At 45.7% G+C, this 22,372-nt stretch overlaps 1 protein-coding gene across 5 annotated transcripts in view; it reads left to right on the top strand.

The window, feature by feature from the left end:
• The window catches only part of LOC116846017 (pikachurin), a 125,407-nt gene that overhangs the window by 42,574 nt on the left and 60,461 nt on the right, over window positions 1–22,372 (top strand). For all 5 annotated transcript variants that reach the window (XM_032819335.1, XM_032819327.1, XM_032819317.1 and 2 more), the window contains 2 exons: window positions 1,247–1,485; window positions 4,230–4,491. In XM_032819335.1, coding sequence (XP_032675226.1) covers window positions 1,247–1,485; window positions 4,230–4,491 — 501 coding nt within the window. The remainder of the gene's footprint in view (window positions 1–1,246; window positions 1,486–4,229; window positions 4,492–22,372) is intronic.

The raw sequence follows: 22,372 nt of genomic DNA, 5'->3' as shown, positions 1-22,372 counted from the left end.
TCTCTCTCTCTCTCTCTCTCTCTCTCTCTCTCTCTCTCTCTCTCTCTCTCTCTTCGCGTCCTCGTCTATGGCAACACGAACGGGGTAAGTGAGTTTGGGTCAGCGTTCAAGGAACTCGAAGAGCACTATCCACTACCCCGTTCTCTGTAGCCTGTGTGGATCGTACGCGTGGAAACTCGTGCGCGACCAACGAATAAGTTCCTAACGACCCTTCACCTCGGTGCCACTGCATGTGCGACGAACCGGTCGTGTTGCATGTGCAACAGTTCGTGGGATTCTTAGCGCTGTTACCGAGCCACGAATACGTCGTGGGTTAATGTGAGAGAGAGTGAAAGAGAGAGAGAGAGAGAGAGAGAGAGAGAGAGAGAGAGAGAGAGAATAAGAGAGAAAGTATATGTGTGTATATATGATTGAGAAAAAAGGGAATGAGGAGGAATTAAAAGCGACACAATTGCGCTAATCTTCGATAAACGCAATTTCGTTGAATTCTCACGATGCGAGCGACACGTGTGAACGCAACCCCGCGCCGACTTGTTGGGTCCCTTTGATTCGCAAACAAACGCGAAGATCATTACGCCGTGAGTGTGGTATTCAAGTCCGCACTCAACGAAATTACGCCGGTTTCAATCACTCGTTCAATGGTTGATATCTGACGATCGCCCTGGCGTCGAGTTACTCTAATTGCAGATGCAGATGCGAACGTCGAGCTTCGTTAGCGTTCCCTCTGTATTCTTTTTTTTTTTTAATTAATGAAGTAATTCCCTATTGGATTGGCTGGGGGAAAAACTACGCGCGCGCGCGCGCGCGGGCCGTAATGAACAATTGGTTGCGTCTGATTCCGACAGCCTGATGAATTGACTCGAAAATCGAGGTCGACATGGAATAGAAAATCATAGTTGCCTTTACCCTTTGCTTTTTAATAATGATTCGATTTCAGGATAATGAGTTTTCGTTCTTATTGAACATTTATTAGCTGTTTCGCGTGCGCGATGTCCCGATTACACGCATTGTATCATATTTTAGAGAGCAACTGCTCTCTGTCACTTGCTCCTTCACAGTTTCCTCGCGAGAAGGAAGCTGCCGAAAAAGAGGTCACTCCTCGTTCAGCAGCTCCTGATATTTGACGATATTCGCATCCTTACGCTCGACCCGCGAGCGAACTATCCGCGGAAGTTTGCGCGAAATCAAAAGAAGATTGAAGTGGAAACGCCTCTCATGGAACGCCTCTCTTGTTATTCGGTTCCAGAGCTCAACTCGACGTCCCCGTCGACCAGCGAGCTCGGCGAGTTCGTCGACGAGGTCGAGAGCGGCGAGATGAACGTGGACGTCGCGGACGACGAAGACGCGGTCGAGGACATCCTTTACATGCGCGGTGCAACCTTCACGATACATCTGGACGCCCCGGCTGAAAATTCTAGCAGGAACGCGACGAAGATAAACGAGGAGAACAGCGCGGATCGGGTCGAGCTGCGCGCCACGTCTCAGGTAAAACGTCACTCGCCATATTTCGCCGGTTGGCTCGTCGTATTGTCGCGCGCGAGTGTTTGAACGTTGTTCCGTCACGGCCATCCGTTATGCGGGATTCCGGAGTGGCGTCTAACAAAAAGCAAAGAAAACAAACAGACCGAAAAAGAAAAATTCCAAGGTCCACCCGTGTGTTTATGTGTATGTGTGTGTGTGTGTGTGTGTGTATGCAATAAAAATACCGTGTCTCAACGTCAGCCCTCCGAATATTTTACCGTGCGACATACGCTGGAGGGAACGGGACGTGCAACGACGAATCATTGAAAATACTAGCTGTTGTGGAGTCGAGATATAAAAATCGCGGGATTCTTGCGCATTTGGGCATTAATCTCGTTAGAGCCGACGACGAGTTTGTTCCCGTCGTCTGCACTGAGAAGGAAAAGAATGCTTGAAAATTTATTTGCGAAATATAAAGTCCAATCCTGTGAAGTAAAGTGCATCTCTGCGAGAGATGAATTTTATTCTTGCAACATAAACTTTCATTCCACAAATAAATTCTGGAGCATTTTTTCTCAGTGCGCAAAATTGTCGGGGACCCCGACAACTCGCAGAGTTGTTTGTGTGTTTTACGGATTCTGGAATCGACAGTTCTTTTTCGCGCGATGTATCGCGCGTAAAATCGAAGCGCGCGCGACGAGAGAGTTACGTGGACGAGAGAGATGCGTGTGTACCTCGGGTTTGACTAACTGATACGTAAACGCAAGTTGGAGCCGTCGGTCGACTCGGAGCAAATACCGGATATCATACGTGTGTAGGGAGAGAGGTTGGTCAATATCTCAAGAATTCGCGCGCCAACTCCGGCAGATTTAATTGATTAATGCATCAACGTGTTCGCGCATTCGTACTAAACCGGGGAGAATCAATCGAACGTCGTCTTTGGGTCGAGCGCGCCAGAATAGAACGCTCTGTAAAGGAACGTAAATGGGTATGCATGTCCGCCCGTGTGCCGGCTATAGAAATGGCGATTACGCGAAATCGAGCACAAGTGGGGAGCGCTCCCAACCGAGGAATTCTCCTTTGAACTGGAATTAATATTCACGATACGACGACAGTGGATGTAAAGTTTCGCCGACGACGAGATCGGGAATTCGACCGACTGTTGACGAACAACGGCCTGCAGCCGTCTGCAAGCCGCGCGAGCGCGAGCCACTGAAGTTGGCAAGTTCATCGATCCCCTTTTTCTTCCCTTTTTTTGTCTTTTCTGTTTCAATACCAGAAGCATCATCTCTTGTTTCGACAGCGTTCGGAGAAAGCCAAAGATAAAATGGCAACACAAGAAGGGAGGGAGGACAGGGGAGAGAGGAGAGTGGTAGGACAACGGCGAAATTAATTCATGATTTTAACGAAATGCAAAATACATACGAATCGACGGAAATTAACAGAAATTAATTGCGAACGAATAACGTTTAACGTCGGTTAATTTCGCGTTATTATTAAAATTCAATGGAATCACATTAAATCGCATGAATTTTCCACGATATCGAAATTTCGTCAACGCTCCGTTCGCACGCCGCGCGACGACGACGACGACGAAGCCGCGTCACAAAGTCTCCAGCCTTTCAAGCGACTTTCCTTCTGCACAAGTGTAGGCGGTATTGTAAATTGAATATTTTGCGACACTTGACGTTAAGTACGCCGTCGCGTTCGCAGATACCCAGGGCCAATCTTTATTCAAAAGCCTTGTCAAATAAAAAACATGAGTCGTGCAACAGGTACTTCACGTCCGCTGCAGCTTTCTTAACATGCAGCAGGCCACTCCATTATTTCTGAAAATTTCTTGCCTTTTCCCCTACTACGTATCGACAACGACTAGCAGGAGGATCAATAAATGGCGATGAGGGTGTCGGATAACGGATCGTCCTCATAAATAATCTTCTTTGACCGCTTATACCACGCTCGTGCATTATCCTCGTGTATTACGATGCTGGAAACTTGTGAGGGAAACGATCATGTTGCGTATGTGGGGGACGGGATTTCGGTCTTACTCAAAAACATACTCATGCTCAAAGTTAAATATCAGTTATTCTCTCACGGATATGCGCCACTCAGTCAGGAGTCGATCGAGATATAAATACAATAAGAAACGTAAGCTTATAAACACAACACCGCGCTAAACAAAGTATGAGAGTTTTTGTCGTTTACGGCTCTCTACTCTAGTTGTCCGCCAAAGGTCGTACGTTAAGCATAACAATGCCGCATAGACTCGACTCACAACAGTTGTCGGACGACGCCTGAATGAGGAGGTCGACCGTGAAAATGCCGTGGTAAGCTCTGCTGCTTTGTTGAGAAATATGGCGCGATACCGTGAAATATTTTCCGGCCATATAATTAATACTCCTGACTCTGTTAACCGTACTACGCTGTGCCTACATCTCGATAAATGTTAACAATTTGAGAAATATTTCGGTCGCAAGAAAGCGCGTAATAATATGGGTACTATGAAACAGTTCTTGCGTCTGTTAAGCTTGATCTATAATGTGTTATTTGCTTCCTGTTACTTTTCCTTTATTTCTTCCTGACTCAAACTTTAAACTAGAAAAAGACAGAAAACAAGAAACAGGAAGCAAAGAACACATTGTAGATCAGGCTTTATTCTCACTTTATCTCTCTCTCTAATCTCGTCTTGAATTCGCGACGATCAATACGGAGTGATCCAATGTAATGTCACCGATGACTGATCTCTTCCATTCGCGTGAATGTTCCAGGGTCCAAATCTGGAGCAAAAACTGCCATCCACGATGGAGAGCATCGTGAGCACCGAGCCAGCGTGTTCCTTGGACTGCGGACCGGCTGGAAATTGTTATATCGAGCAATCTCGTGGAGATGAAGTTGATGTGCTGATCGAGGACGACAACGAGGGAGTCATGGATCTCGAGGGTAACAGCGTGAACCTCAGGCGGAAGCAGGGAATCTTCAGGCAGAGATGCCAGTGTCCACTCGGAAGGGGAGGAGATCGTTGCCAGCTCGGTGAGTGATATTTGTCCTTATCTTGCGATTCTCTCATCTTCTCCGCGAACCCGACTGCGTCGAGCGTGTCTTCAAGGAAGACCGTCTCCCCTTTCGCAAATTGTACAGACATATACAGGGCGATTTTGCAAATTTCAATTTATGAGGAACGTCAGGTGGATTTTCTCTTGAAATTGCCAAAACGAAGATGCATCTTTGTGAAAGAGCAACAATCTTTGTGAATAACGAGCAATCGCGAGAAAAAATCTTCTCGCTAATTATGCGAAATAGGAGGAAGATGGAGAGAAATAATAACAAGCATTTAGTCCGCGTTTAACTTTCAGTCCGTCCGTAAGATCGACTTGGCAGAGCAACGCGCGCTGCTCCTCCTCTTTTATTCTCCATAAGAATTCCATCGATGATCTCGGTGAAATTAAGTTAGTTAATGCGTATTTTATGGTTAATTAAAGAACTCTACAGATGGAGAAATATAAAAGATTAGCTATACGTGGTCTCTGCCAGACCGATTTTGTGTGTGTCCGGGAATATGTATAAAATTCATTTGTCGAACTGAAAATTAATTTTGAGCGGACTTTTGCAGAATTTTAATTCCCCGATCCAGTTGAAATATTTAATATCGAAATTAAAAAAAAATTACAATATGAGCGACGTTGCGCCGGTGTTTTTTCTGTGGGAGAATACTCGTCCCGGTTTTAAATTCGACTTGATCTGTCTTTCCGCTTCTTGCGGCACTCTCGAACCACACTTTCGAAAAAAGAACTTTCCATCGAAGTAGACGAAGACTCACATTGAGGTCACCGTAAATTTGCTTTGAAACTTGCTGTTCAAAAAAAAAAAAATAAAAAAGAAAGGAAAAAAAGGAAAAGGGAGAGAAAAGAGCGACGTGTCCACAAAGCGAGCGCAGAGTGAGTTATCGGGCGCACGGTGCGCGTGATCTCTCATCCGTCGTCAGCCGAACGAAGGAAACGCATTCAAAAGTGCGAAGTTAAATTCGATAAACAAGCGAGATCGACACGAAGGAGAGAGTGGCAGAGGGAGAAGGAGAGGGAGAGAGAGAGAGAGAGAAAATAAAATAGAGAGACGACGAGTCTCGCTTGAGAGTGATTTTTCCCGTGAAAATAAACTTAAGATCGTGGATAAAACGACCGCGATGCAGTTGAAGATCGAAGAATTGAAAACTTGCTCATCATTGGTCGCGCGCGCTTTGTTCGTTGGAAGGGCGACGAGGACGAGGTTGCGGCATCCGAGTCGAAAAAGTGCCGCTTCCGCCTCGGGGCCCGGTAGTGAGTTCTGGCCGCGTTCGACGATCGGATCCGTTTGCACCTGGCTGCTCCGACGGAAACTCCCAGGAAACTCGGCGCGGGACGCCTCGGTAATCCTGAACTTTTAACCCTTTGAGATGCCCGCCGCTCTTAGCGCGTGCGCTTAACATATAACGTTAAACGTTCTCTCTCTCTGTCGCTCTTTTGTTTCTCTCGCTTTCTCGCTCTCACCAAAGATCTTAGGAGACTCGCGATCGCATCGGAGATGTAAATTGCGGATGGCGTGTACACGATTAAGAGCCCGTATGTACGGTACACGTACACTAATGAAAATGGAAATTGCAACAGCGTGAAAGCTGCTATAGCCGGATCGGGCTGAAGTTCGGCGCGCATAATGCAGCCCTTTTCGATTAGCAGCTCGTCACGATTTTCGTGCGTTATTTGCCGCTTATACATGCCAATTATTTCGACCTCGTTTTACGCGTCGGCTGAAACCACCCTGCGGTATCGGTACTTGTGCGAGTCGTACTTGCCATTTCATATCACCGTGCCCGGAGCGGATGGATTCACTCGAAATGGATGCGCGTTCATTTTATAACGCGCGCGTTGGATTGATACTTCGCCTTCGCCGATCGCTATGGGCAACCGGCGAACTTACAGCGAGAGACTGATATACAGATACACGCGTACACGTGCACACAGAGAGAGAGACGGATGGCTCGTATGAGAAATTCAATCGTTGTCAAACAGCAAATTTCGGGTCGTCTGCCGGGCGAATAAACGGGAAATGTACGTAAAACCGCGTGAGGCGAATTAACAACGCGCTCAATCGTGTCTCCTTACTTTCATTGACCGCATATCGATCTTCATTTTTATTGACTATGAGCGCTCGGAATGTACTTGGATTAAGCCACTCGATATTCGGTTTAATCTTGCAGAGCGGTTTATATTGCATCATGGGATTGCGTGGGATTAAGCGGCAGGAAAAATTGTGGATGGGGATCGGCGTGCTTTATAGCTTGAGGTATGTTTTACGCTTCGGCTGTGAGTGTTTTTATGGCGGTAGTTTCCGTACGTGACGCGAATCGATGCGAAAATTATGATACGTCAAAACGCTCATTCGTTCACGGGCGGGACGACTACGAGGAGCTGTTTTATGTGCGATCGCTCGCTGCAAATTTTTCGAAGTGATATATGCCTCGGATCGACTGTGTTCGCCTTCCTTCCTGTCTTTCATTCTTTCTTTTTTTTTTTTTTATTTAATCGCGCGATTTACGTATTCTTGAAATTTATACGCTGGAACACATGTGTGTGCGCGCGACCGTTTCGGTTGATAAATATTTCGGGAATGTGTATCATTTTACTCGTGTAGTTGGCGCGAGTGAAATTATTCCATTAGAAAGGGCTTAAAAAAATCCGCCGTCACAGCTGTTATTGTTACATTTATCGATTTATTATGCACGTTGATAATGCAAAGCGACGATACAATTACAATATTGTAGCGTTATTGTTGTTCGCAGTGATTGTCTCGTTTACTCACACCCATACAAGCGCGCGTACGCGCGCGACATACGCTCGCTCGCGAATCAAGCGTCAGCAATTTACGTGGCGGACACGTTGATTGCGACGTTTGCGTTGCGCTCTCCGAATGCATCGCGTTACGAAACTGCTTGTTTTATATTGACCTAGTACGGGATTATTCGCCACCTTGTTATTCGACGTGGCCGAATTAAGCCTCGTCGTGCGGCTCGGGGCGAGGTAAAACCGCGAGGTGGGCGTTGCCTGCCAGTTAATTCCGCTTGCGAAGGTTTAAAGCAAACGCGACCTGCAAACCGAGTCGTCGTTGATTCCCTGAGCAAGATCTAACGAGCTTAATTTATTTTACCGACGACTCTCGGTACACGTTGCTTCCCCTTCCTTTCGCGTTTCGCAACGCGTTCCGTTTTAGCGTTTACACGTATAAATATTTATTTCTCTACGATTGTGCGGCGAATACTTTCGTTTTCGACACCCGGCTCTGTTCGACGTTCCGCGAAATGCTTGCGCGCTCTTTAACGAGCAACACCGACGCCATCGCTCGTTTTGTTTGTACCGTTGGCAGAAGTCGGATTAAAAAAACGTGGAGCGACACAACGTTTGAACGTAAGAACGTAAGAACAGTCCACGGTAATAAGCATAAATTAATCTCTTGATTGTGTGCGATTTGCGATATCTCCTCGTACGTGCTTATCGCGAACGTAAAGCAATTTAGATCTCGACACCGCGTGCATGTACATTGGGCTTAATGATTCCGCGCTGAGGTGCGCGCGGAGGAGGAATATATTTTGTAATAATAATAACAACGGTATCATATTGTAACAAACATGTAACGAGTAAAAATTAATAATAAGTGGAATATATAATCCCCGCGCCCATAAGCGGAGATAATAACGTTTGCAAATATATTGTAACGAGACAGATGCGCGCGCGCGTGCAGGCCGTCACGTGTTCGCAGAGAGAGCGCGAGCTTATAAAACAAATCGCGCATTGCGGAATTAGAGTCGGCGAACAATGGGCCGGACAGAACGAATGCTTAATAGTGATAAATTCCTCGCGCTGCGTCGAAATTAATGCGAGAGCGGCGGGATGAAGCGTAAGATAAGCCCGCAATTCTGTGCCGTTGTTTAAACGCGAAAATAGTATCTCCGGCGGCTTAGCTCGGCCAAACAGGAGCAAAAATTCACTGGCGGCCGCTGCGTGTCGAGGCGTAACTTCTGGGCGGTACATTCTAATAGTGATACATTATCCGGACTTTTAATATTACAAAGTGCAGCTCGGTAATTCCGCATCATCCGTCCGCCATCGCCGAGGTGAGAGACGGCGGCTTTGCCGTGATTTATGTCACGGGTTGAAGCTGCGAGCGCGGCGCGATGAGCGGAAGAATTATTTTTTCGCAGCTGCCGCGTTCTACCTTTCCCTTTCTCACTTTCCTTCTCTCTCTCTCTCTCTGTCTCTCTTGCGCGCTCTCTCTTTCTCGCTACAGCCGTAAATCAGGAAAACTTCCGTGCCGCTTCAGCCGAAACCATGAAATCCGCTTTCCGGACAATAACGTCGTTACGCCTTACGTAATATTTCGAATAAGCTAAAACTACTAGGTATCAACCGAGTTATCACAGAGTGATTAAGGATGAAATTAGAGAGAAAAGACGAGCAGTATCCAGGTAGTCTGTATTTTCCGTGGACTCCTTGAGAGTGATCATGCAAAATTTGATCCAGATCAGTCAAAGGGTTTAGGAATGTATAGGGAACACACAAACAGATATTTTATTTAAATATATACACTTACAAAAAAGTAAATCTATCCAAAAGTTACACTCCGATTTCTTCCTAATTTGACACAAATGTAGAAGTACAAAAAATATTTAGGTCATATTTTCTCATTTTGGCCCAATTTGAGTTTCACAGGCAGTTTATAGCTTTGTAATGTTCTTACTTCTATTTATCATTAACAAGTACAACAAAAATGCATAAGAAATAAAATTGAATACAAGATATAGTTAAATTATTTTAACAAAATCGGCATAGCTGAAATACGAACCATTCTAAATTTCTTTAGCTGAGATTCCAACCGAAATATTTCAAATCTGTGCTAAATTTTCAGAAATGGCTCGAATCTCTGCCAAACTGAGAAATTATTTGTATAAATGATTTTTTTTACTTTTTACATGTATAGTTTAAACATTTTATTATTTATAAAAATAATTTTACATATTTGACGTCATATTCATAATCAGCAAAAACGCTTATATCTTGTATTCAATTTTATTTCTTATACATTTTTGTAGAAAAGAAATCGGAAGAAATCGGAGTATAATTTTTGGGTAGATTTACTTGTTAGCTACAAGGAGTGGCTCGCTAAGTATAGTAATCACGTCAAATCACTTATTTTTGATTGATTACACGTATTGTGGCAGTCGCTTAAACATCGCGGAAATCAAAGCGTTTATTGGAAATGTGTGTCATTTGACACACGCGCTGAATTTTTTTCAGAATTTGTGCAGTGAGTCAACCTTTCATGTCAAACAAAAATTTCAATCATCTTTTTAATATTATTATTAATTAACCTCCTCCCCGTTATCTCATCCTAATTATTTGCATTACAAAATATTTGATATATTTTCAGTTGCAAGTCCGGAAAAAATATTCAATGTATACGCTAACATTGTCAAATATTGGTATTCTCCCATAATTAACCGTGAAATTATAAACATGAGTAAATTTTGCACAGATCAACTTTTCAAACGTTACCGTTGTTAAAAATATGTGTTTTATTTCGTCACTGTAACATTTTTCAACTTTACTGAATCGCAAAAACATCAATAGATTCGTTTTCCTCGATGTTTTTTATACGAATTGAAAAAGCAAACATTAGAATTTAATCATTTTTATGGATCAAGTTATGAGAAAATGAAAATATACTAGGTAAAACTTAACCATGTTTACGTAACTTTTTGAAATTCAAAGTTCTAGTGTTGAAATATTCGCGCTCCAATGAGAAATATTATCCTCTCATAATTAAAATATTCGCAGCAATAAGAAGTTAACTTTCTTGGTCGAGGCTGCCATTATACAAAATCAATGTTTAGTTTTTGTCTAAACCGCGACGTTCCCCTATCAAAAGTTTCTACTTCACCTCGCTCTACGATCGTCTGCCTAGTTATCGATCAGTGAAAGCCCGAGTGAACCGCCGGGACAGAGAACTCCGTTAATCAAAACGAAGCCTCGTCGCTTCATTTCGAACAAGAATCTCGAAAGAGCATCTCTTCCAGAGCTGAGCTTTGAAGGAGAAGATCGCGAAGTGTATCGATTCCGGGTAGACTGTAACCTTAGTGCGCAGTCATCGTGAGATTCTAGCAACTGCAAAAACCTCACGATAGTTTCGCGTGACGGATAACAGCGGAGTGCTCCCAATTTCAGTAAAGAGCACAGAGATCCGCGGGTTATCAATCGCAGATCACATTCGGCATCCCGACGGGATCTGTTCGCGCATGTTCCACAGGGGTTGTTTGCATAGGATCATTGGAGGAAAATGCCGAGATACCGATCGATCGATCAACCCGCAATCGTCGACCCGGGCCGCACCAGACAATCGTCGGGGAATTGCCGGGTATTTCGCACAACGCAGTCCCATTATACTGCGTTTACGAGATGTCCTTCGGCCACTGGAGAACTCGGACTGTTGGTTGTTGGAACGGCCGACCAGCCAGCCAGCCAGCTAGCCAGCCGGCCGGCCTGCCGGCTGGTCGGCCGACTGGACCGCACGGCTGTTTGAAGCCCGGCGAGAGATTGGCGAGCCGCCAAAATGGTACTCCGCACGCTAGATTAAGCAGATTAACCGCGCGCGTCTCCAGTGGGCATTGTAACAAGGACAGAGGGGCCCAAATGTCGTTAAATTCTTGCTGTTTGCGGATAAATCGCGCCTTCCTAATTGGCCGATCTCTATTCCATTACGTGGCAGCCGGTGGGAAAACACGACCGAACGTCCGATAGTCGATAATTGTGACGTCAGCTTGTCAGGACAGGATGATCAAGTAGCCCAGGCAAGGTTGGCTGGCTGCTGATCTCTCCCCCCCGTCTCTCACTCTCTCGCGTAGAAAAGCTTACTAATCCGAACAGAAAACACTTATGGCGCCGCCTTTCGTGTCCCTACGGATTTCTTTGCTTAATTAATCTCGCGCGGACCACCCTTTTATTAGCGAAAACATGGAGAAGACGGAATGCTTCAGTTATGCAAACAAGACCGATGTGCTTAGCGCATTGCGCATTTCTCGATGGCGTGAATCGCGGACGCAATCGCGAACTCCATCGATCCGGCTGCGCCAAATTTGGAAAATATACGCGTAACGATAAGAAGAGGTAGCCCTAATAAATTCTGACAAGTCAAAACCATTTTGGTCAGGACAGGTTGATTGGGCCGCCCAGGCAAAAAGTTGTTCTACTCTCTCTCTCTTTCTCTCTTTGTGTATATATATATCTCATAGGAAAGCCTACTAATACGACCGGAAAACACTTATCGCGCCGCCTCTCGGATCCTGGTGGATCTCTTTGCTTAATTAATTTCGCGCAGACTTCCCTTTTATTAGCGAAAATATGGAGGAGACGGGATGTTCCAATTGTGCAAACGAGACCGATGTGTTTAGCGCATCTCCCGATGACGTATCGGGAACTGCAATCGCGACCGTCATCGATCCAGCCGCGCCAAATTTTGAGATTACACGCGCTACGATGAAAAGGGATGGCCAATTCCGGCACAAAGCGGAAAATTTTTTTTCAAGGGATGTTGATTGAGCCACGTAGGCAAGGTTGGCTGATTTTTCTCTCTTTCTCTTTTATTGAAAAGCCCAGTAATCCGACCGGAAAATACTTATCGCGCTGTCTCTCGAGTCCCGACGAATCCTTTTGCTTAATTAATCTCGCGCGGACCTCCCTTTTACTAGCGAAAACATAGAGGAGACGGCGAAGGGTGCTTCAGTTGTACTCAAACGAGACCGATATGATGGGGTGCTACGCGTGAATCACAGACTGCAATCGCGACCGCCATCGACCCAGCCGTGCCAATTTTTGAGGCTACACGCGTAACGATGAAAAGGGGTGGCCTTAACAAGCTCCGACGCAAATCGGAACAATTTTTTGATGCAGCGCGCGTTGACATGTCCGTGTGCGTTGTGTATCCTCTGTAGTTTACAAGATAAAAACAGCCTGCGAATAGATCATTCTTTTTTTGCGCTGACGTGATACAGATGCGCTGTGCAATCTGGAACTTCATGCGTTTACAATTCGTCTGTCAATAAGCCGAAAAAAATATACAACGCTCCCCGGCGAAAAGTCCGTGAAACATTGGGCGTGGCGCGGACTCGAAAGGGAATGCCGGACGAGCAGCCTGTTGCATTTTTAATACAATGTAATGTTTCGCGGCGTTAAGTTCCTTTACTGCCGCTCGATTCTCCTCTTCCAAGAGAAACGAAAACTTCGTCCTGAAGCGTTTGATCGAGTAGCCTGTTGCGAATCCGGCCGCGAACGGCCGGGTAATCCGGCTGACGTGATCAGAACTCGAGATTCTGGCAGTTCAGTAAAATTAACGATCTCTTGATTAAACGCGCGCTTATGTGTCGGGAGATACTAATTAAATAAAACCGATCGGACGTAGAAGTACATTTTATTTTTGTTCTCAATGTAAAGCAAGTTTCCGTTGAATGATAAGAGAATATATTCATCAATTATAATAGTATGTGTAATGTCGATTATAAATATGGAAAGCTACGATATGATAAAGTAAAATCGTATAAATTTACATTTCGTTTCTCCCGTACACGCATTTTTCTAATTTTCGATTTCGAGTCGAACCTATGTGAGCGTCGCGTGAAATAGGTTGCATCGAATTACAAGGCGGAATTGAATACTTCCCGCTGTGATGCGCGCGCGCGCGCGCACTTTGGAAGAATACACGTTAGAATGGCGAATCCGTCGCGTATACATCTACAGTCGGCCGGTATCGACCGACTGTTCCGTATACCCTGATAGCTCACGCTACGCGCCACGTTAATCGAATTCATGAATAATTTCCGCGTAGCCAAAGTCACGAATTCGATGTAATGGATTTCGCTGGAACGCGACGCGACGCGCAATTAATTTAAAATAATAAAGCGACGCGAAGGTATAAATATCTAACTTTTAATTGAGTAATGTTTAATTCCGTTGGTTTTTCGATATTTCACATTAATGTGCATTATCGATATATCGTGCAGAGCCGCGACAATTACGCGCGAGTTGTCAACGCGTGCCAAAATTAATTCAGTTTCGATTGAGGTAATTGTACGGACATTTTTTGGATTACACGTGTGCGAATCGATAATATATGTTACGAGACGTGTCTAAAAGATACGATCTTATTTATAGTGGAAACCCCTTACATGTGACCTCAAGGGGATTCTTCCCTGGAACCAAAAGAAAAATTCTAAACGCAATATTTTTAAAGTTAGAGCAATCTTGTGTCTTATCTACAAGTCTCGTTCTTCGTAGAAATTTCGTCTGGAAGGAGGATATTCTTCAAGTAAATATATATCTCTTGATTCAAAGGAGAAATTATTAGAATAATATCCAGTGGATTGTTTTCGATTTATAGTTCACTTTATTAGAAGAGAAATACTTTTTTAACAAGAGCTTTCACTTGGAATGTAGGATTTGGGAGTTGGAAGTGGCAGCTTGCAACTATAGTTTTGAAACCAAAAAGAAAACGTTCCAACAGCGAGAAGAAGGAACTCTGTAGATACATTTCCCTTTCTGTGTTAGAACTATAGTTGCAAGATGCTATTTCCTATTCCTAAATCTCATATTGTAAGTAGAAACTCTATAGAGTTCTCTTTTTTTGGCTGTCGGAATATTTCCGTTTCCGGGGAATCCTCTTGAGTAAAAGACGTAAACGTAAGAGGATTTTGTTAAGAATAAGATTATATATATTTTATTTTTAGTACATATATATACTCACCGTTAATTCGCGACCATGTCGAGTGATCATGTCTTGTGCATCGAAATCCGACGTAATTATCATGAAATTGAACGCGTAAGAAATTAGCTCGTAAAATCGTAACTGCGTGACACCGCGTCGACGCGTGTCCACACGAGTTCATCGCATTCGAGGGCGCGTACATTTATAATTGCGGGCATGGGGAAACACCCGAGTGTGTGTGTGTGTGTGTGTGTGTGTGTGTGTGTCGGTGAGCCGCGTGGACGGTGGGAAAGGCAAGACACGAGAGCTGTCAGACGCATTCGGCAGAGTGCATCTCCAAGGTGCGCAACCGGCAGCGCACGGTTGCAAGACATTATTCGGTTAGCGCATTATCGGCTCGTAAAGCTGCCATTATCGACGGCCGAGCGGCACGATTTTCCCGGTTGAAAGGACCCATTGATAATTTGATATATTTCGAACGCGCGTCTGTCGCCTCGTCATGAAAATCTCGCGGTTGTGTCCTGATCTCATCCGCGTACGATGGATTGTGAAGCGCGCACGGGCTGAGAACTTACGCGTTCGATAATCCATTTCACTAACGAGACACGATACGCGCGCTCTTACGTGAGTTGTAAAATCCGAGCGAATACGATCTCCGCCGTGGCGGATCTCGCATTAAATTGGAGTTTTTCAACGCGCGCGGCCGCGCGCAGAAGGATATCGGTTTCACCTCTAATCCTTCTAAACCTGCTGCTCATTATAACGCGCGTGTTCACGTACACTACGTGTGCGAGTACATTGTTCTTTTCCTTCACCAATACAATATGCAGTGGGACACGTGGGTGATAATGGGCGCCTCTGGGATGAGCTTCTGGGAGTTGTTTCTTTGGTTGAGAATCGACAAGCGATTCCCGTTCGTGCAGCGCGAGTCGTGATTGATTAAAGAAAAACAAGTCGCGAATTCACAACGAAAGAAGCAAGAAAATAAAGAAGTTCCGCCGGCGGCGGCTCCGCGTGATACTCGGTGTCATTTCTCCGCCGTCCGTCCGGCGTATAGCGCGCTCGTACCGCTGAAACCGGCATGTAATTGTTTCGGGGACGACTGGCGAATGGCAGCGATTTCGGGGACAAAGGAGCGCCCAGTGGTTTGAAGTGGGTCGTTGATCTCGCTGGCCTCTCGCCTGTTTCCCAGCATCTCGAAAGCGTCTCCATTAACTCCTTTCTTTCGGGGCGTGAGACGAAAAATTGCTAGGAGAAAGAAAGAAAGAGAGAGAGAGAGAGAGAGAGAAAAAGAGAGAGAGAGAGAGAGGAAGCAACAATTCCATCTCGCCACGAGATTCATGCGCTGCGCGAATGAAAGTTCGTGGTATATATTAAAATTTGTCGGGGAATTATTTTCCGGTACTTTTCAGCAGAAAGAAAGACTGATGGTCTCTTTCACGTTGGTCGAATTAATGACTGATCTCTCAGACTCGCCGAGCGCCGACGCGTTTTACGGTGTCGTGATAATCGCGCAAAGAACTTGCTTCGCGAAATAGAAAGCTGAATATCGAGAGATAGAGATAGAGATAGAGATAGAGATAGAGATAGATAGATAGATAGATAGATAGATAGAGAGAGAGAGAGAGAGAGAGAGAGAGAGAGAGAGAGAGAGAGAGAGCACATGGCTCGCGAATTTATGTCTATTAGTACACCTTGTTTGGTTTCATGAATTCAGTTTTACATTAATTGTATTAATTTATGTTAATATATGTGGCTTTTAATGTAATTAATATAATCACGTATTGACATGATTATTCTATGTTAATGCGTAATTTCTATGTTAATCAATCAAGTTTCGTATAGTATGTTCTGCACAAATTTGATTATTGATACAAAGTCATGCATAAAAGTCATCGATAATATTCATGTCTATTAATTCTCCTGTGCTTGTTTTTATGAATTCTGTGTTAACCAGTCAGGTTTCCATTTACGAAACTGGAGCACCTCGTACAATACAAATTTCGATAAAAATGTTATACATATGTAAAAGTCATCGATGAAAATCGATAAAATCACTCAACAAAGTAAATTCAATAAATGTCACGCGCGCTGTCGATGCGGAGCTAATAACGCGGCACACCGCGTTCGGTATCATTTAACGTTTTCGTGTCGTGCGACCACGGAGTCCTCGTTCCGTTATCCGTTACATCTCAGAAGTACGTTTCGTCGAACTAAAGCGGATTCGTTGACGAAAAGTCGCTTAGGGAGACCTAAGTTGCAGAAATTTTTCACGTGCATTACCTCGCAATTTTCTCGCTTCTGACGTCATAATCCAACGCAACGGACGTATATCGACGTCGTGACTCATGGGAATCAAATATTGCGCGCTCGTAATCACTCGTAACGTGTCACATATATATCCGCACGTGTCACGCGGAAGGTTTTAGCGTTCGAGCCACTTCGGTAGCGACGCGCGTTTCACGAAGCTCGTGCGAATTGTATAAGAATTGTTCATCAAGAAACGTCATTCGTTCCGAATCGCGCCGTAAATTTCCGAATCGCCGTATATTTCTCTCGCTTTTACGAGGCGCCGTAAAAGGTCCCCGGCAAAAATCAAGTGAATCTCCGTCCGCCAGACGCGTGCTAATAGAGCATACGGAACCACAGCAAGTGAGAAAGTTAACAAAGGGGGCACGAAAGGGGCGAAGAAGGAAGGAGACGAGTCGTTAAGAGCGACTATTTTTTTCATTGCGACGTCGGGGACGCATCGTTGCTTACATTGTCAGAAGTTCTTCATAAAGCAGCTTTCTCGCAATAACGACGACGAATACCTCAGACGGGGAAAATAAGGCGAGAGACGAGCGAGAACAATCCCGAAGCTTTCTCTCCCCTCTGTCCCTCTGTTGTCTGCTTTCTCAAAGAAATCCCTTGAAAGTTTGCCGTGGTGGCTTGTAATTAACGTTCAAATTGATAATATAATATTAATTAAGTTGTATAATATTGAATCTTTCTCTCTCTTTCTCTTTTCTTCTCTTCGTTCTTCTTCCTCTTTCTCTCTCTCCAACAGCAGTTGGTTTATTGTCATTCATATTTCTCAGTGAAATTCCCAAAAAGTTACACGTGTCTTTCGCACATTTCTCGATCGTTCCGATTAAATCACAGAGAGGAAAAAGCAGAGGCAGCGCCGGACGATACACATTAAACGTCGCATCCGCCATGCACGTCGGTCGAAGATAAAAACCTAAGCGGATTAATTATCCTCGATCCCGGTGTCCACGCGAATTAATTAATGGAAAAACGAGACAACCATGTCTGTTAATTAATGAATCGATCGGCGCGGTATAATCATTATCTGCGAAATTAATCGGCGTTAAACAAGTGGAACACAAAGGTACAGAAGGGAAGAGGGCTTGCGGAGTGTAATTTAATTAATAAGATTAATAATTAAAATTTACAAACAACGTATTTACATTTATGTGCAGCTCTATCGCCGAACACACATGTTTGTGCAACAAACGAGTTCTGCTAGCGACTCGTGGGTTTTGATGATTAACATTTTCATATATTATTTCATTCCGCGTATAAATGCACTTGTAATATTTTTTTGCAATATTTTTTATTGTATATTATTCGTGGCTTTTCTGTTGGGACAGTATTCCGTGACTCGACGTATCTCTCGAGAGTGGCGAGAGTTTGCGGGCGAAATTAATTGGCCGATTTTAGGCCTCTTCCTCTCATGTTGTTAGTCCACAGCTCTTCGATCAACTAATTTGTTAAGAGAGATCATGATCGATCGTGTCTCGCGACTAGCAAGCTCTAGAGTTATTATTGTTGGCCAACACGGTTGCCTCGTAGTGAGCATAAAGTTCGAGAGCTCCGTTTATTACTCGTAAACTCTCGATGCCTGCAAACTTCTGCCGAGAAGAAGTTGCGTCGCTCCTCGCGTGGTCCTTTGCGTGGTCAACTTTTTGTCGCAAGTATATAGATTTATCGCCGTTATACTCTCATGTCGCGGATGATAATAACGAGCAGTTATTATTAAGACGTTACGACAACACATAGAGTGCGATATACCCTCTTGTATCGACTCTTATACACTTCCACAACACATTTCGGGACGAACATTCGAAACATTCCTCTCATCGCCGGATAAATTCGCGCGCACATCGTAACTCGCGATATATCGCGGGACTCCTCGCGAGACTGCTCGGTCGTTTTGCTTCACACGCGGCGCGTACAGTCTCGGTGCTCGGCGAGGTTACCGTCGGATTGCTTCTGCCTCAACCAGCTCCGCCGAAGCTGACGACGACGGAGACGCGGGTGCCCGTGCGATTTTTACATCCGGTTGCGTCGGGAACTGGCACGGAGCGTCGTTTGTTGAGAGAGTAAACATTCCACGGATATCGTTCCGTATCGGGTACCCGAGTGATAGCGGGATAGACGGCGCCGCGCGCCAAGCAGCAGCCTGCGTCTTCTCCGCGGTGATGCGGGCTGCATATACCGTGTAGACCGCGTATGTATGCACACGCGACCACACGGTATGCACGCGTCTCACGGGTGCGTATTACGTGTTGTGTGCGTGTGCACGTCGTCGCAGGAGAAGCTGCACTTGCACGTACACCCGCCCGCAGGGCCGCAGCGCAGCTCGCGCCGCGAGAGCAAACGTTCGCACGCGGTCGCGATAAATCAATTGCGTTGTCCTTGACAAAATAACTCGTACGCGCGCGCGCGCGTTAATTCGCGAGTCAACATTTAAGTTCGGTCTGCGGGTTCGAGGGAGTCTTCGCCGCGCGCGAACACGTCGCCTCGATTCAACAGAAAGGAATCTTATCCTGGGCGTCTTCGTGTTTCTTTCCGAGAGTACTTTCTTCTTACCTATCTTCGGAAGATGCGAATTGAATTTTTCATCCGGCCGTGTTCTCTCCTCACCCTTGTCCCCGCGGTGAAAGTTTTACTTACTCATTCGTGTCTTTACGCGGAAGATTTCGCATAGAGCGCGAATCACACGTTTCTCTTGGACGAAGTTTGCGCCGCACTTGGTCGTTAATTAGCCTCGAATTACGTATGTGTTTCGCCTGAGTGAAGAAACGTCTGCGCACACGTTGCAAGTTTGACGGGCGACGGCAGGTCACGCTCCTCCAGACTCGAGGAACGGGATTGTCGAGATGTATTCCGATTCGATTTACCACGACGGCATCTCCTCGCCGGCGCGAAGGGCGGCCCTGCACAGGCACATTGTGCACGCGATACGAGTGGGGTTCCGGAGTTCTTCTGGCCGCCTTGCAGCGCGCCGTATTGTTTTCCACGTAGAAGGGCTTCAGCCATTGTTAGCCCCCGCCGCCCTTCTCGCCGTGGCGCGCTTGATCTTTTGCTTTGTCTTTTCTTTCAGCGCGCCCAAGGAGTAGTTAGGTGGACGGGTGGGTAAGGGTTGAAAAGCCGCTACCCGATACACACGAGCTTCTTATTACGCAATCCCGTCGTTAGATCGGCAACTCCATCTCGCTTTATCAAAATTCCATGGACCCCCGTCCATCGAGCTCGCCGCGAAAGAATATCGGAGCGTCACTCTCGGCTTTACGTGACGATATGAAAGATGCAAAGCATGAAAATATTTTCCTTCGTACCTTCCTCCCTTCTTCCCCACGCCACCGCCACAATATTCTCGTCGAAATGTCATTTCGGCCTTCTCCTCTCTCTTCTCCCGCTCTCTTTCTCTCCCCTTTAATATGGATATCCGTACGATCCTTCCGAGACACGCTGTCGCTATTTTTCATTTCCATCTGTCTCTTCTCCTTCCTTTATCCCTGGATTGTCTTCGTATAGATAGCTTGTTCCTCTTATTCCTCCTCCTAAGTTAATCGATTAGCCGCGTCCGAGTTTCTGACGCCGAATTGCTCCGTTAACTAAATTACTCGCTTGATTGGACTCTTCTTTTCATTGCTCTTCGGATATACTCGTACTTTCCGACGGTACCAAAAGGCACCGCTCAATAAATAATCCCGAAATAATAACACAGGGTTGCGTGAGTTGCCTGTTCTGTTGAAACACTTCTTCCTTTTACAATGTACTTCCTCGGTAGTGACCAACGTTATGAATTCCGCATTTGTCAATAGCGAGTCGCGCATTTCGCATGCGGAGCATGCGAGAGAGGAGAAACGTCGGGGAGTGAGAAAGTCGTGCATTCCTGTTGGCCGTATAGCGAGCGCGGCTCTCAGTTTTCGCCTTTTAGTCCCGATCTTTCTCGTACCTGGCTCTACTCGAACGGAAAGAGAGAGAGAGAGAGAGAGAGAGAGTGAGTTCTCTCGATCTTAACGACTCGGTAAATTTTCGAAGGCACAGGCGCGTATGCGCGCGGCAACTCCGCGCGTTTCCCGCACAAAGGCGCCATTCCGAAGCTGGATGGAATTACGTGCATAGAATTACGAAGGCGGAAAAGGGGGACCAGAGCGTAGCTCAACGTGGTGCGGTGCGGCTCGGCGCAGTGCAGCGCGTCGCAGCGCTTCGATCGAAGGGCCACGGATGCCGTGACTGAAGGGATTCCGGCCGTTAGCTCTCGCGTGTTCGCTGGGAATGCGTCTGACTCGCTAGCTTATTATCATTTATATCAAGCCGCCGCGCGATCGAGCACGCAAGCCGTTCGTCTCGCGGCCCCGCCGGCATCTCGCTTTTTCTGCATAACGAGCGCGAAGAAATTACGACGCCGAGCGTCTCCGTCGTAAGCTCGGAAGAACGGCCACTATTTATATCGTCGTTGTCTGAACAGACTTGATCGTTGTCTCAGCAGCGACGTCACCTTCACCGACTAATGATGTCGCTGGATATTAAAAGATTGTGTATATATATAAGAGAAATGTTAATAACGCTGTAGAGAAGCGTGTCTTGGAACGGTGACAGAGAGGATTACGAGAGAGTTAAGGGTGATCTGTAAATTTTTTAGAACGAAATTTCTTGTTCAGAATGGGCGAAGATACTGTTTGGAAAAGATTTTTTTTATTTATACATACGATAGGGCTATCTTAGAGCTGTGATAAAATCGCAAAGATGATGTGTAAATTTCTTAGGGTGAAATCTCTTACAAAACGGACGAAAATATCGTTAGAAAAATGTTGAAAATGACACGCGAGTCATTGGGAGTATCTTGTATCTGTGGCCAAATCGCAAAGGGATTGAAGGATGACCTGTAAATTTCTCAGAGAGCACTATTGCTTGGAAACGTAAAAGTGAACATTTAATTCAAGCGGATTTGACGATGGAACAGATGCGCGCGCCTCAAGTTCGAGTGAGAATATTCACTGGACAATTCCGAGCGGAGAACTCACGAGTGAAAAATCGCTCGAGGTCGAGTGACTCGGTTGCCACTCGGCTTCTCGACTGCGATTTCGCTGCAAGAAATTTAAAGAACGATTCAAGATGGAAATTCTCCAGCGCGACCGCGACCGCGAAAACGATACTCCTCTTAACACGTTTGAAGCTGGCTCGCCACGTCGCTGCGGTAGGCGAGCTCTCGGCGAAATCTCGGTATGTTTAAACGTTACACCCCGCCGTATTAAAGATATCGGGAGAGAGAAGGGTATAACATCCGTTCGCATGTGCCGAGCCAGCCAGCCGGCGTTCCCAGCTTCCCGGAGACCTTTTCCCTCGTCGTGCAACGACGTAACTTCGCAGCGAGGCTCCGCGCACGTGCTTAACGAGCGTTGAACTTTCGTGCCGCTCGTTTCGGATGTTACCACGAGGATAATTTAGCGAATAAGTTGGCGGGTGTGCATGGCGCGCCGACGTAATTGCGCGGTAACGTTTTTCCGTAACACGCCCGCCGTTCTTTCTCGTCGCGTTGGTGCTGGCTCCAATGTCCTCCGCGCAATGACCGACAATCCGCGCGACGAGCGTTTGTTAAAACAACCCTTGATTAAGCGAGTCAGCGGCGAATGTCGTCGTCCACCTCGATGCGGATTCTCCGTGTAGATCGCACAGATGCGTCGTCGAATCAGTGCTCGCTCTCGCGTGTGCTCTCGCGAATATTCTTCCCCGAAGTAACGTAGCTGAAAATAACTTGGATACTGATAACACTGATATGTAACTCTGGACATTCTTATCGTTTTGGTCTTTAAATATGAATATTTAAACTTTTAAAATACAGGATATATATATACAT

This window comes from Odontomachus brunneus, unplaced genomic scaffold, assembly GCF_010583005.1.
Source record: "Odontomachus brunneus isolate Ranch 3 - 2012 unplaced genomic scaffold, Obru_v1 Obru_scaffold_004, whole genome shotgun sequence".
Taxonomy (NCBI): domain Eukaryota; kingdom Metazoa; phylum Arthropoda; class Insecta; order Hymenoptera; family Formicidae; genus Odontomachus; species Odontomachus brunneus.
This window is presented reverse-complemented; position numbering and strand designations above follow the sequence as displayed.